Here is a 15171-nt window from a genome sequence, read left to right on the forward strand (position 1 = left end):
GTATTCCCGAAAGTCAAAGGGTCTCTGGGACAGGCGTTGCCTCGATAGGCACGCCTACCCTACCCGTCTCGGGGAGTAAGGGAACTCATCGGCACATATCCCCGGTCGTGCCATGAATAAAAAGGCCCCGTCTCCAGAAATCTAGTAGCCCGAGCCAACAAGCTCGCCAACTGGCCGTCCAAGTTTCCGACATCAAGGCTAGTCAAAAACCGGAACCAGAAACAGTTACTGGAAAGAAAAGGGTAATTTTTTCCGTGCGGCGGAACAGCGAGAGGGGAAATGTGGACAGCGAGCACGAGGTGTATTACGTGGAAACGGCCGTGCGCGGGAATGAGGCTACTCATCAAAACCGGTTGAAGGTCAGGCTATTCAGGGTATAGGAGGGGCAAGGATCGATGGAACAGGTAAGCCAACCTTTTGGCGGCAGCCTCGACCCCGGAAAATTCCACGCGAGGTGCTGAGAATAGAAAGCTGACTACTGAGTACAAGGAAAAGGGCGATGGGCCTGTTGATAGATGTAGCAATAATCTCTTGGGCCGTCCTAGTTGCGCCTGGGTCGCGCCGATACTGGCCTTGCAGGCCTTGCAACGTACACGAATAAACAGATCCCGAATGTCGCGTGGCTAGGACGGTACTAAGAGAACAGAGAGCAAGGCTAAGTTGAGACGGCGTAACGCCGTCACGCCGTGAAGTGCGGAGGACTTTTTGGGAGCCGTTGCAACGACGATTGGGAATTTAGAGTTCTTGAGAAGGCTTGGCAACGGGCCCGCTCGTCATCAATGACATGGAGCAAAGGGGCAAAAGGTGCAACACCACTTCGGCACATGCCCAATCAACACCCTTGGGCTCTCATTCGATGCAGCAGACGCCCCCATTGCCGAAGAGAAACGCGCATGCGAGTGCAGAGTGAAAGGAGTCCGTGTCGAATTTGGCACTAAGCGAGAAAACGAGCCCAACCTTGAAGGGGGCAGATATATGACAGTGTCAACATCAACCCAGCCATAGATCGGCTGGAGCTACTGCAAACTAGTTTTTCCTCTTAGATTGATGGCACAGGGTGGCAGCAGCCGTGTAGAGTGTGAATCGAATCAACCACTCTGGGACTAGTCCATGAGAAATCTCCCCGTAGCCATAGCCGAATCAGATCAGCGATATTCCACCATCCTGCAAGCCCGGTCCGGACGGGGTACACGGTAGCGATCCGGGGCGCCTCGCAACGGCTGAATTTTCAGCCCATTGAAATGTGAGGCAAGTGTCTTGCCAGAGGCGTCCAGTCGAATGGCCAGCACCAAGTTCTCTTACCATTTATTGCATTGTGGTGTTAGTGGGTGGTGTCCCGGTGCAAGGCGGGCGACATCCCGCTCCATGATCTCCGGGCCGGGTATATAATAGGCTATGCGGCTGAGACGGAATGGGGCGGCATATGCAAGGTGCGTTGTCGGCATGGCATGTCTCAACCACAAACGAACGATCCCATGTCAATAACGTGAACAATGTTAACAATGACCAGCGCACAGTGGCATGCATAACAGCCACGTTATGCCGATAGCAGCCACTTTTAACAGTCCATGGCCTCCATGTGACGCGATATGAGTCGATTCGAGGCTGACAAAGTTTTGGGGTAAGCACACACGTGGGTGTGATATGCGTACGCAGGCTATATCGCGGGGGAGGGCCAACGAGAGAGAGGGAGGGGGGGGGAGGGTACGTTGCGGGATACCGAAGACGCGAATGGGCGCGCCAAGTGGCGAGTTCCATGATCTCGGGCAAGCGGCCTCCCGCGCTCTAGCACACACACTTGGAGCGCCGCGCTCCAGGCTTGATGATCTTGACAACACTGTCGACTGCCATGATGTCTAGGTGGTGGGGAGCTCAACAATCCGGATCCAGCTGCCAGCTCGCCATGTCTCTACAAGGGGGGCATGGGGGATGAGGGGGGGGAGAGGGGTTGCAACTCGCAACTCGCTCTGCGGGGATCAGAACAAGGGCCGGCCAACAGGCTTAGCTTGTGAAGACAATGCCGGCCTTGTCTCGACCACGCAGGGTTTGTGAAGGATGACATCTGTCTAAGACATCAGAATCAAAATAGATTAATTGCATTGTGGCTTGCATAAACAATGAAAGCAAAGCAGAATGACATGCCTCGGCTTCTGACCGGATGTGCTGTAGAGGCTCTGCCGATCGTTTTTTGTTTTTTCCTCTCTCTCTCCTGTTATTTCTTCGGGGATTTTTTTTTTTTCGGTCTATAAGCCGTATATGATAGGCATCAACCTGATCCTGGTCTGCAAGGGGCAGAATGGGGCCAACTGCGAAGAAAATCTCCGGCCGCTTTAAGTTTGTCTAGTTGTGCAAGCGCCCTCAAAGACTTACTATAACCAGGGTTTTCGTCGGTATGCCAAGACAATTCTCACGTTGTCAATTGATGCATGCCAGTGTCGGTGTACCAGTAGTGTTTCCATACGTTGGCAAGGCACTTGTCACAGCGTAATGGCGCATGGGGGTCTACTCACGCGGAGACTCGGCATCACTTGACAGGCTCATGAGACTTTTTTCTCAGGGTTCACGCCGTATTCTCTCTATTTTTATCTTTTTAAATTCCTCTTTCCTCTTTCCTCTGATCTAGTACTTCTCGAGTGGGAAAGAAAGGGCAGAAGGCAATTCCAGAGTTTAGTTTGAGTGTGCTATTGGTTGGTTCTTGGACAACAAGGTTTCGAACAACGGGAATGAACAACGAAAGCGGATCGGGTCTGTGTAGTAGAAGTATCAGCAACTTTGTCAGTGCGCACTGTTGTTCTGCTGCCATGTCTCTTCGGGCAGGAAAAAGAGAATACAGTTAGTGATGCAACCTTTGTCACTCGTGGATTCACGGCGGCCAGCTAGTTGACTGCGGTCTTTTCTTCGAGGGGTACTTGTTGGGGCAAACAGAGTTTGAGGTGCCGGAGCATTAGCGTATTCGATTTACCGTGACGATGGAGCGTAGATAAGAGTTAATTTTGCTTCCCAGTATGAAACGCAATTCGAGAAGCAACTAGGATCATGTTTCTTTTCTGTCCAATAGGTGCAAAGAGCTCTCTGCTGGTAGAAGTGACATCTAATATGTATACAATGCAATTGTAAAGGGCATGAAAAATAGACGCCGAGTTTGCTCGAAACTCCAGCAAGAATTGTATCAAATGCAAAGGTGATGCTTGCCGCACTTTCGACACTATTGAACCATCTGCCGTAATGCTTACGAGGCTATCAGTACAATGTGCGCCGCAGCATCCGTACCTATACTGTTCGTTGTGCCGGGGGAACGTTACCAAGCGGGTTCGACCTGAGCTGTAGTATTCGGGAGGCATTCCGACAAGTTTCAAAGCAATCACCGCCACCGTCAAATAACCCCATGCAGACGACATCCTTGGCGGCGCTGCACTGCCGAGTGCCGGGCTGCTCGTCGCCTGCGGCGGAATACTATCAAGGTTCAGCACTGCGGAACAGCATTACAACATCAGTCAGTGGCTACCCCGAGAATTACGGCATACGAGACCCGCCGCGGCTACATGTAGTTGACGATAGACGGGGGCGTCCGTGGTTTTGCGGGTCGACCTGCTCTAGACAAGCACACACAAAGCCCAGGTGCGGAGGTCGGGCCCGGGCAGCTACCGTCACTCCGGATCACATGCACATACAGGCGACGGGGACGACGGCGGCGGCAGGTCCGAGACGTCCGCCGCCGCACGGCGTGTACCCAATCCCTGCAGGGTAGATCATGATGCCAAGAACCATAGAACTTGCATGGCTATAAAGCTGAAGAGGCCTTATCGACGCGGAAATTTCAGCACAGTAATAGCAGACGTTAATTCCCTCCTTTGCTCTTTTATTTGGGTCTACATCTGCGCTAACAGATCTATATTCTCGAGTGGTGAAACTAGAACATCACCTATTCATGTATAGGGTACGACAGCAAACGCCGCCCCTCCAGTACCGATGCTGCGTTCTTGGCCACAACATCGTACCCAAACCGGCGGACCAATGGCCTTGAAAAAAAAAGAGCCCGGATCTATGGCCCATAAAGACTCAAGCTACAATCGCATCCCCTTATAACATGATAATCCTTTGCTATAGGAATGGCCGTTGAGAATTGAGATGCCTTGTTAGAAAAGGTTGTGTTGTTTCCGAAGCCCCCAAATGTCACTGGATCATACGCCGGACAGAAATCACACACAAGGCAACGACATAGAAGGGGACTGAAAGCACCATTTTACGACCCATTTCAAAAGGAAAGAAGAGACAAAAAAAAAATAAGAAACAGCTGCTGCGATTCCACGTGGCAGTTGGATCTATCTATATATGCAATTCGTTTTCACAATCTAGTCGAATCCCGATGGCAACGGCCCTGCGGAATGCGGAGCCCCTTGCAAACGGGCTTACCGAGGCAAACGTCAGGACGCCGCAACGGTGCGTGCTGGAGCTCGGCCAGTGGTTGGCCATGGAGGCGCGGGGGACGACGACAAATCAACTCCGAACGAGCCGAACGGGATCATAAAACCCATCTTGGAAGAACCTGGGGTAAACCAAAATATAATCTGTGCTGCCCATAGACTTCATCGAGTCATCTGTCTACTCAGGTTCAGCCCATCATCACAAGCTAGCCGGCCGGCCAATAACCCCACTGGTCCTTGTTCTGGCCACAACGCAATCTTGTTGCGACCGCGCCTTTTCATCAATCACCACAATAGCCATCGCAAAGAAAAAAAAAAGTCATCATCATCATGTCGTATCCAGAATCACACTACCTCAGCCCCGTTTGGAAGGATGGCCTTTTCAGTGAGTAGAGCGCTGACGTCCCTCTCCCCCCAAAATCGGCGCAGGCGACCCCGGGGCACCCTCGGCGAACGCGCGCTTGCTAACCACCGTGAGCCGCTGCTAGACGGCAAGGTCGCCTTCATCACTGGCGGCAACGGCACCATCTGCAGCATGCAGGCCAGGGCACTCGTCCGTCTGGGCGCCAACGCCTGCATCATCGGCCGCAACGTGGAGAAGACGGACAAGGCAGCCAAGGACATCGCGACGGTGCGCCCCGGCGCCAAGGTGATTGGCATCGGCGCGTGCGATGTTCGCAACGTAAGGGACATCATGCCTGGTTCCGGTCGCCGGTCGCTCATCCTGCCGCTAACCCATGGAAATGTCGATAGGCCGAGCACCTGAAGAATGCCGCTGACCGCTGCGCCAAGGAGCTGGGAGGCATCGACTACGTCATGTGAGTTGACTTGTTGAAACAGCGACCGCTCGGGTCGTCGACAATATCCAGACCTTGGATCCGCTGACCCGCAAAGCAGTGCCGGTGCTGCTGGAAACTTCATCTCGCCGTTGGAAGGTCTGAGCACCAACGCCTTCAAGTCGGTCATGGACATTGACGTGCTGGGCACCTTCAACACCATCAAGGCGACGCTCCCGCACGTGCTCAAGAGCTCGACGCCGCGCATCATCTACGTCTCGGCCACGTTCCACTACACGGGCCTGGTGATGCAGTCGCACGTGTCGGCGGCCAAGGCGTCGGTGGACTCCCTGATGGCCTCGGTGGCGCTCGAGTACGGCCCGCGCGGCGTCAACAGCAACGTGATCGCGCCCGGCGCCATCGAGGGCACCGAGGGCATGGACCGCCTGGGCGGCGAGGCGGCCAAGCAGCCCAACAGCGCGCTCGTCAGGGAGATCCCGTCGGGCAAGATGGGCACGGTGCGCGACATTGCCGACGCCACCGTCTACCTCTTCAGCGAGGCCGGCAACTACGTCAACGGCCACGCGCTGGTTGTGGATGGCGGTGGCTGGCGCCGACAGCCGGCCTTTACTCTGGGTGACTCTGGATTCAAGTATCCTGATGTATTCTTGGACGACGACAAGGCTAAATTGTGAGGGGGACATTCGAGGTTTTGGCACTGGATATCGCACCATGGCGTTTAATTGAAGCCGTTTTTTTTTGCCGGTAGGAGGACGTCAATCATCAAGCGAGGCAAGCAAAGTCTAGTCCTCTACTTAGCGAGCAATCCTGTATACATACTTATAGCGGCCCGCGCATGCAGGCAAATTGGATGCGGGCAGCGCATATCCTGTTTAGGAGTATCGAGATGTAATCAAGTGCATTGAAAACGTGGATTTACAGGAGGATATCAACGGGCGAGGACCCGCTGAGGAGCCAGCAGCTGAAGTGTCAACCGTTGAAGAGAAAAGGACCTAGGCATTGAGTTGGGATGGAGCTCTGCCAGGGGCTATAACAGACATGGCGATGATGTGATTGCGAAAGAGAAAATGAGAAAGGCCGTTTTTGCGAACCAATGAATTGATGCGCGATGCGCCAATCGCGAGGGGAAAGTGATACATCTCCATGGCGATGGATGCAGCGTTATCGGCGTCTTCCGCGTGGTTGCGGGCTTTGGGTGGGCCGTGGGCAGAGCGGGGAACGGCGGTCGCCAATGGATTCAGGACAAGGCTGAAAGGCAGGCTATCAGTATCAGTACTTATTCTAAACGCCACAAGTTGGGAGAGTTGCGCGCTAGGAGAAACGTGGATGGGGGGTAGGTTATTGCCGCAGAGATGTGGTGGTTGGCCGGAGATGCTGAGGAGCGACGGTCCGTCCGTGTTGGCGAACCAAGCATCCTAGCCGGGTTCTTATCCAACCTAGCGAGTAAGTTGGTAGAAGGGAGGTGGTTGTGTGCGTTTTCCGAACTTGGTCCTGTGCTGGAAGAAAGGGACGATGTCAAATTGAGAACAAGAGACGGGAACTGAAATTTTTCATCAAGCCGTGTGGGACAGTCGCGGAAAAGCTCTACTGGTATACCGCACCAAAGAGTGGCAAACCGCGGCGTCAAAAGGCGACAGTCAGCTGTAGTAGTGCCTTGGAGGAAGGCCCGAGTCCGTCGCGATCGGTTCTAGAAGGGTAGTTGGTAGAAAAGCCCAAAGGACGACCGAGAGGAAGGGACCGAGTGGCAATTGTTATCTGCCGTGTATTTTTGGGCCGGATGGGGATGGGCTGGACGGGCTAGATGGGCTGGATGCGGGGTTGCCGCGGAAAAGATGATAATATTGCATGGAGCTGACTGACTATCAGTCGGCGCTCGGTGTACATGGGACAAGACAGAATAGGGTGGTTGGTGATGGCGTCTCCTCCCCTCGTCGCCTGCTAATGGCATAGCAGTCAAGAGGCGCACCTTCAGGCCCGTAGCGGCGAGTGCTTGTCAACCACATCCATTTGGCAGAAGACCAAAAAAAAAAAAACGCCAAAGCTGCGGAATGCTCTCTCAGGCCAAAGAGAAGGGGAAAAAAAAAAAGGTCCCATACAGCCGTAAAAGGCATCCCCGAGCGGCCCCGGTTAGCGGAGGAACCTCCCCCGGACGTGGGGCCGACGGTCCAATCGCCATGCTTGCCGTTGCAGCTGGCAAGAGTAAAGAGGCACCAGTGGGCTTTTGAAGGGGGGGGGGGGGGGCTAGAAGCAAGTCACCACACAAATGAACAGGAAATGCTGCCCAGAAATAACCGCAAGCACTTACTTGAGTACTCACTCACTCACTCACTCACCCACTGGCTCTAGGTTGTTGCTCTGATATGCACGCTAGATAGGTAGGTAGTAGGTATACCGAGTACAGATTAGTATTCATTGCTTGGCAGGCTATTACTGTAAATGGGCAAACGGCAAACGGCAACCATCGGACCGCTTGCCTAAAAGAGAAGAGGGGCGTTTTCCCCAAAATGTTTACTAGTCAGAATGAATAATGACAAGAAAAGTATTTGACCAGGCTCTGCTCCCACCCCCTCCTCTCCACCAACCTTGTCGTCTTGTCGTCTTGCTGTTCTGTCGTGCGTTGTTCTTGTCGCCCGACCATCACCATTGTGGTCCGCACTGCTGCTCTTTTGCTCGAGAGTCGCAAGTTCGAGCTTTGCCTACATACCTCTCCTAGCATCATAGACTACTACTGATAGTCTCACAAAGACCACCGCCGCCGCCCACCATGCACTCCAAGATCCTCCTCTCGGCCCTCGCCGCCGCCGCCGCCGGTCCCGCTGCCGTCGCCGCCGAGACCGTCCTTGGCGTCTACGTCTTCCACCGCCACGGCGACCGCACCACCAAGTCCTACCCGCCCACCAGCCTCACGGCCCTCGGCGCCGACCAGGTCCACGCCTCGGGCACCTTTTACCGCGGCCGCTACGTCGACAAGGACGGCGCCGACAAGATCGCCGCCCTCTCCGACGGCGCCGTCGTCCTCTCCCAGCTCAGCGTCACCTCCCCCAAGGACGGCGTCCTCCACAACTCGGCCGTCACCTTCCTCCAGGGCCTCTACCCGCCCCGCGGCGACGCCGGCAACGAGACCCTCGCCGACGGCCGCTCCGTCCAGGCCCCGCTCGGCGGCTACCAGTTCGTCCCCGTCGACGCCGTCTCCGACGCCGCCACCATCGAAAAGGCCGAGAGCAACGCCTGGCTCCAGGGCAACACCGGCTGCACCAACGCCGAGGTCAGCTCAAAGAGCTACTTCAACTCGGCCGACTTTGCCAAGACCTCGGCCGACTCCAAAGACTTTTACCAGGGCCTGTTGCCCGTCATCAACTCGACCTTTTCCTCCGCCGAGGCCACCTTTAAGAATGCTTACACAAGTATGTTCGCTCACACACCCGGCTGCTGCTTGCCCAGAGCCCACGCGCTAACCGTCCCCAGTCTTTGACTATGTCAACGTTGCCTCCATCCACAATCAGACCATCCCCTCTGGCGACCTCGTCAAGCCCGCCATGCCCCGGCTGCTGAACCTGGCTTCCATCCACGAGTGGAACCTGGCCTACAACAGCTCCGAGCCCGTCCGCGCCATTGCCGGTTCCGTCCTCGCCGGCCAGATCCTCGGCTCCCTCGACGCCCTCGCCAAGGGCACCAAGGGCGCACCCACCTTCAACGCCCAGTTTGGCGCTTACGGCACCTTCATGGCCTTCTTCGGCCTCGCCCAGATGCCTGCCGCCAGCTCCGACTTTTACGGCATCTGCGAGTACGCCTCTTCCATGGCCTTTGAGCTCGTCACCAACGCCACCGCCGGCTCCGATGGCAAGTACAAGCCCGAGGACCTCTCCGTCCGCTTCTTCTTCGCCAACGGCACCGCCACCAACGACTCCTTCAAGCAGTGGCCCCTCTTCGCCCAGAAGGAGACCACCCTCTCCTGGCCCGCCTTCAAGGACGGCATGAACAAGTTCGCCATCCAGGACAACACCCACTGGTGCAACACCTGCGGCAGCACCTCGGGCAAGTGCGCCACCAACGGCACCTCCTCTGACGGCGGCGCCGCTTCCACCAAGTCGTCCGGCTCTGGCGGCGTCTCTCGCCCCGTCGCCGGCGTCATCGGTGCCCTCGTCACCCTTGCCGTTGTCCTCGGCGTCCAAGCTGCCATTATGCTCTTTGGTGGCTTCCGCCTCATGAAGAAGTCTGCTTTCCGCCCGCAGGCCAACACTGAGGCCGGCACAAAGGCTTAGATATCATGACGAAAAATCGTTTCAAGCATGGAGTAACGTGTAATGAGTGTAAATGGACAGCAAGATTTCTCTGCATATATATACCACAAAATATCGAATAGCAAATATTTTTTTTAAGACACCTATCTTTCCAATCTATCATGAGTGACATGCATAATACCCCCATATCGCGATGACTCTCGGATGAACCTACCCCTCCTCTGCCGTAATGTTTTGCTGGCTCACCGAGTACTCGGCACTGTGTGGTTTTGATTTCGTCGATAATTTTCAGCTTTTGTCATGGTCTGACCGAATCTTCTCTCTTTTCGTGCCTCATCTTTTCAGCCGCACTCCGCAGAGGGTGTTTCGCGTAGCTGGTGCCGAGCACATTTGCAGGGTGCATATACGAACATGTTGTCTTGCATCTGCAGGGACCCAGCGTAACTGACTGGCCATTCAAAAAACGTTTCGATGCGTAATTCATTGCAGCCTTTGACCATGACGCTGCAGTAAGCAACGACGATTGCAACTCAAAAGAAGCAAGGATGACGTGACTTTGGCACCAGAGTCGATCCGCAGTCATGCTCTATGCTTTCCTTCATAAGTCGCCGGACAATAATAGACAGTCAAGCTGAATATCGCGACCACATCCCACGCCCTCGGAGACAACCGCCCTGCTCCGCATATTTGAAATGGTTTAAAGGGGCTGTGCCCTTTCTTTATAGCCGGCTGTCCTCACGCGTCTTGAAGACATGTGCAACACCTTTTTCTTTGTCTAGATTGCCGATTGTTCCCACTCTTTGCGACCATTGTGACGCCCGTGATCATGTCTCCCGCCGCCGCCGCTGCTGCCGCCGCCGCCGCCACGGCAGATGATCCTGCTAGCATCGTGGCCCAGCTGGCCAGCTACGACGCACACAGCTTGGCGGTCGACCCTGAGGCGCGGCAGGCCGCCCTGTCCCTGTCCAGAAAGCTATCCGCCTCGTTGGACGACCCGGAGGCCTATGCAATGGGGGTTGCTCTCGCTGTAAGTTTTTGAGTACTGTCTCGAACCTACCCCCCCTTCCCACTCCCTTCCGCTTCCCAGTTCATACCCAAACGGTTTTGATGTCACACACTGAACGCGCGACAATGGCCCCCCTCCCCTCCCCCCTCCCGGACAGCCGATGAGCAACTTGGCCGTCCGCGTCGCCATTGACCTCGACCTCTTCTCGCTCCTCGCCGCCCAGTCTGGGCCCGTGTCCTCGGCCTTTGTCGCCGCCGCGACGGGGAGCGACCCGACGCTCGCGACCCGGCTCTTGCGCACCTGCGCCGGCATCCACCTCCTCCGGCAGGGCGCCGACAACGGCGACGGTGGCGCCGGCAGCGACTGGTGGTCCGCTAACGCGGCCACCCGGATGATGGCGACCGGTGCCATGACCGCCTGGCACCGGACGCTCTGGGACATGTCGCTGACGGCGGCGAAGGCGGCGCCGCCGTTCCTCCGCGATACCGGGCACCGGGCCGTCGAGGACCCGGCGCGGGGCATCCTGCAGCGCGCGTTTGGCACCGCCGCGCTGCCGCCCTACGACGTGCTGCGGACAGTGCCGGCGCTAGAGCGCGACTTCAACGACGCCATGGCCGTCGGCACCGGTCAGCCGGAGCCGTGGTTCCGCCTGTACCCGGCCGAGGAGCGGCTCCTCGCCCCCGACCACCCTCCTCCTACTCCTCCTCACGCCCCCGGAGGCGACGACCCCTCCGCCGCGCCGCCGCTGCTCGTCGACGTCGGGGGCGGCAAGGGCCACGACCTGCAGGCCTTTTGCTCGGCCTTTCCCGGCCGCGGCCCGCTCGTGCTGCAGGACCTGCCGCGCGTCGTCGACAGCATCGCGCCGGGCGCGCTGGACCCGGCCATCCGCGTCCACGCGCACGACTTCTTCACGCCGCAGCCCGTCCGCGGCGCCGCGGCCTACTTTGTGCGCCGCGTCCTGCACCAGTACGCCGACGGCCCGGCGCTGCGCATCCTGCGCGGGCTGCGCGGCGCGATGCGCCCCGGCCGCTCCACGCTGCTCGTCTGCGAGGCCGTGCTGCCGGACGAGGGCGCGCCGCGCGCGCAGTGCGAGCTCGACATGTGCGTGCTCGTCTTTGGCGGCGGTCTGGAGCGCTCCAGGAGCCAGTGGGTGGCGCTGCTGACCGAGGCCGGGTTCGAGGTCGTCAAGATTTGGCAGCGGCATGCGGCTGCAGATGCCATCATAGAAGCGGTGATTGATTCTTGATAGTGTACTGGACAGCAAAACCACCACTGAGTCATGATTGAATACACCATGTGAGCCCATCTGCATTGCCCATGGAACTGGTAGATGCTTTACTTGTTGATACGTGCATCATATCCATCTGCACTACCCCTCACGCATGTGGTGAACATTTTGCTTCTCAATTCCTGTATTAAGGCCATCTGCCCTGGTGCCATGCGCACCTCTAAAACGTAAATCATATCAGAAAGGGGGGATAAAAGGTGATAATTAGTGACGAAATATTAACCCAACGCCTCGTGTCCCCGTCCATTTGTAAAATAAGAGATAAAACGAACTATTTCTTGTGACGCCGTAGTGAACTGTATATACACTCTCGATCCATTTACGCAATTGAGAACCGACCGGCAAGCTCAAGTGTCTGCTTGGGGAGTAGTAGCAGTGGGGGATTTGCGAAACAGTCGTCGCAAAAGGGCATCAAACTCTTTGAGACGGCACATGGCGATGGGATCGTGGCGGTGGAAGAAGGCTCGGCCGCGCTTGCCGAACATGTCTAGATGGTATATTAGCAATAAGACTTGTATCGTCTGGTTCGGCCAGGGAAACGTACACATGGGAATACTGGTCAAGCAGATGACGACTTGCAGAATAGAAATGATGACGAGGACACGACGAATACCGCCGGCGACGAGCCAGTCGAGAGCGTAGTAAGTGATGACAAAACTGAAGAAGTTTTTGAACAGAATAGTGAGCGTGAATCCTTCAATGGCGAGGTCACCTGTGATCATGTTAGCCTATGTATACTAAACTGGTTTGGCGATTGGAAAATGCTTACGGTAGGCATCCACAATGTAGAGCGAACTGGCGACAGCTCCGAAAACCATGCCGGCAACTTCGAATCCGAAAAACACCAATGGGACAATGACGGGGCGGTTCTGGGATGCGACATCTTCGACGGTCAAGGCAAAGCCGAAAAGACCGATAGCGCTGGCGATGAGCATGGGAATAATGAGCAAGATGCGAAACTCGGGTTCATATACCCCGTTGTTGGCCGCGGTCATGCGGCGAACACTGAAGTCTGCGATCAAGCCGGATATGATAAATGCGATCAGCGCTCCGATGAATGCGCCGGCGTAGCCGTAACCGGACTTGGCGGTTCCCCAGAAGAGAGGAGGGCCGATGAAGATTGATGCAACCAGAGCGCCCATGAAGATGGTCCACGCAATCATAGTCCCCTGAATCAAGCAGGCCCAAATGAATGCGGGATTGATAATGAGCGGAAAGGGGCGCAAGAGCAATGTCAGATACGGGTCGTCAGTCTTTCGACCGTCGAACAAGGACATGGACTCGACAAATGTCTTGAGTGGTGTATTGGCGTCGCCACAAGGCTGGAGTCGGTTGGTAGGCAGGGCACGGAAGCCAGAGTGGTGCTCCTTTTCGTTTTTCTGTGAGGAGCTGGACGACGGAGGCTGTAAAATATCCTCTTCCGTGAAAATGTCCGTGTTGAAGCGGGCGTCGCGTCGATAGGCCGTCTCGGGGCAGAAGAGAATGATGGCCGGTAGTGTCACGCCGGTAAAGATGGCGACAAAGTAAAAGGTCCAGCCAAGGCCAATGGAGGCGGTGATTTTTCCGACAACGATGGGTGTGAAGAAGGCGCTGCCAAAGACGGCCAAGGTGGCAAAGGCCATGCGAATGCCGCGCTCGTGAACAAAGTACATATCACCGACGGCGGCGTTGAGTAGACTCTCAAAGGGGGCGATGCCGACGCCCTGGATAGCGCGAGCACCGGCCATGCTCCGGAAGTGGCGTCTTGCATCCTCGGGGGTTTCGGCCAGCAGAGGCACAGAGCCGGCCCAGGCACTGGTTGCAATGACAATGACGAGACCGAGAAGAAAGAGATGGCGCTTGCCATAGACTCGAGCCGAGGGAACGAAGAAGATGACGGCTCCGCCAGCACCAGCGAGGAGGTATCCGGTCAGAACCACGGCGTCGGTGATAGTTAATGCGATGTTGCCGATGAGAGTGACGGTATTGGCGGCCAATATAGGACCGAGGCTGGTGGCAAGGACTCCGGCCCAGCAGAGGAGGAATGTGATGAGATCGCGCTTCCAAATCGGCCAGTTTAAAGGATCATTGGGGTCATCTGACGGTTGCGGAGTCTACAGAAGCAGTGAGTATACAGTTAGATAGACGTCATACCTGGCAGCACAAAGGAGTCGGTACCAGAATGAGACCATCAGGCGTAGTCTTGAGATGCGCGTCGTTGGCGCCAGCTAAGCGCGGACGGTCGGGGTCATCGTAATATCGGGTGGTGCCTGCGAAGCTTAGAATGAGTACAGAGCATGCCACGCGACAACATAGTTTATCAGACTGTGGCGAATACAGAAGCGACGTACCAGGCACCTTTTCATTGCCCTTGGGTTCGAGGACACCGAGACCCATGGCGGCTGATGGGGGTAGCTTGTCGCAGAGGCGAACCTCACTGGGTGCAATAGTTGCTCAGTCCTCGAGACAGTGCTGCTCAGGAGCAAAAAGTGTGGTGATGTTTTGCGCCTCCGTCTGTTGTCGTGGTCTTGACGGTGACTTTCCGAAAGGAAGAAGAGACAAAAGTTGAACTCGCGTCCACAGCCCTGAGCTCACAGGAGAAGAAGAAAAAGAAAGAAGAGAAACCAGTCAATGCACAAATTGGGGTATGATCGAAAGAGGGAAAAGAGACAAAACGTTTGTAGTGATCATGGGAGAAAGGGAATGAAATGGGGGGCGGCGGAGATCCCCAGGACTCAGGAGCGTGGGGCAGTCGAGGACGGGTTAAACAGTGGGTGCGGCAGGTCAGAACAGGATAACTACCTAAGCTAAGTAGGATGTGGCGTGCGCGGCTCCGGGGTTGGTAGTATCCGTAGTGAGAATCTCCGCGTGACTGCAGGCTGAAAGCTTGTTTTATGTTTTCGATCTCCTGCAGTTGTGTTTTCCCTTCTTGACCTCGACTTGCTGTATAGTTTGTTGGTGACTTGTAGAATCCGGCCTTTGCTGTTACCTTGAACAAGATACAAGGAGCCTGGAGAGTCGATGCTTGTACTAAGAAGCAGAAGGGCGTCGCGCGGGCCAAGATCACAGAATGAGACTAATCAATCGTGTACCATGTCGGAGCAACCATGAACGGATTCATTGCTTCTTTGAGAAAAGTATGGTGATTATTTCTTCTGCATTTCCCTACGTCGTCGTCGATCGTTGTGCCAGGAGGGCCCTAGCTGGCGGCGGCAGCCAAAATGGTCCCCACACGGCAACCACACAAGTGCGGCATCCATGCCGGATGCGAAGGGAAATTTTTTAGAAAGCCAACTATGGCCCGCTTGTCCAACACGAGATGTGTGCATTCAATGGACCGCATGAACCCTTTTTTCCCCTCTAATATTATCTGTTTATGTCCCCGTCCAGCCGTCATCATTACAGTGGATCTGGTGGTTCCTCGACACTCCACTGC

General features: G+C 55.8%; 4 protein-coding genes across 4 annotated transcripts; 3 read left to right on the top strand and 1 right to left on the bottom strand.

The window, feature by feature from the left end:
- Positions 1-4754: 4754 nt before the first annotated feature.
- On the top strand, positions 4755-5895 carry V2A60_005167 (SDR family oxidoreductase; the record flags this gene model as incomplete). Its single annotated transcript, XM_083256480.1, has 4 exons — positions 4755-4809; positions 4913-5106; positions 5178-5242; positions 5322-5895. The coding sequence occupies 4 exons, from the start codon at positions 4755-4757 to the stop codon at positions 5893-5895; spliced, it is 888 nt and encodes a 295-aa protein (XP_083112606.1).
- Positions 5896-7985: 2090 nt separating this feature from the next.
- On the top strand, positions 7986-9483 carry V2A60_005168 (histidine phosphatase superfamily; the record flags this gene model as incomplete). The annotated part of the gene is made up of 2 exons (XM_083256481.1): positions 7986-8625; positions 8687-9483. 2 exons carry the CDS (start codon positions 7986-7988, stop codon positions 9481-9483), a joined length of 1437 nt encoding a protein of 478 aa, XP_083112607.1.
- An 805-nt stretch (positions 9484-10288) lies between these two features.
- Positions 10289-11714, top strand: V2A60_005169 (uncharacterized protein; the record flags this gene model as incomplete). The annotated part of the gene is made up of 2 exons (XM_083256482.1): positions 10289-10489; positions 10626-11714. 2 exons carry the CDS (start codon positions 10289-10291, stop codon positions 11712-11714), a joined length of 1290 nt encoding a protein of 429 aa, XP_083112608.1.
- A 389-nt stretch (positions 11715-12103) lies between these two features.
- On the bottom strand, positions 12104-14132 carry V2A60_005170 (major facilitator superfamily domain-containing protein; the record flags this gene model as incomplete). The annotated part of the gene is made up of 5 exons (XM_083256483.1): positions 12104-12243; positions 12301-12468; positions 12526-13849; positions 13914-14005; positions 14087-14132. The coding sequence occupies 5 exons, from the start codon at positions 14130-14132 to the stop codon at positions 12104-12106; spliced, it is 1770 nt and encodes a 589-aa protein (XP_083112609.1).
- Between the last annotated feature and the right edge of the window lie 1039 nt (positions 14133-15171).

This window comes from Cordyceps javanica, chromosome 3, assembly GCF_051103115.1.
Source record: "Cordyceps javanica chromosome 3, complete sequence".
NCBI classification, from domain to species: domain Eukaryota; kingdom Fungi; phylum Ascomycota; class Sordariomycetes; order Hypocreales; family Cordycipitaceae; genus Cordyceps; species Cordyceps javanica.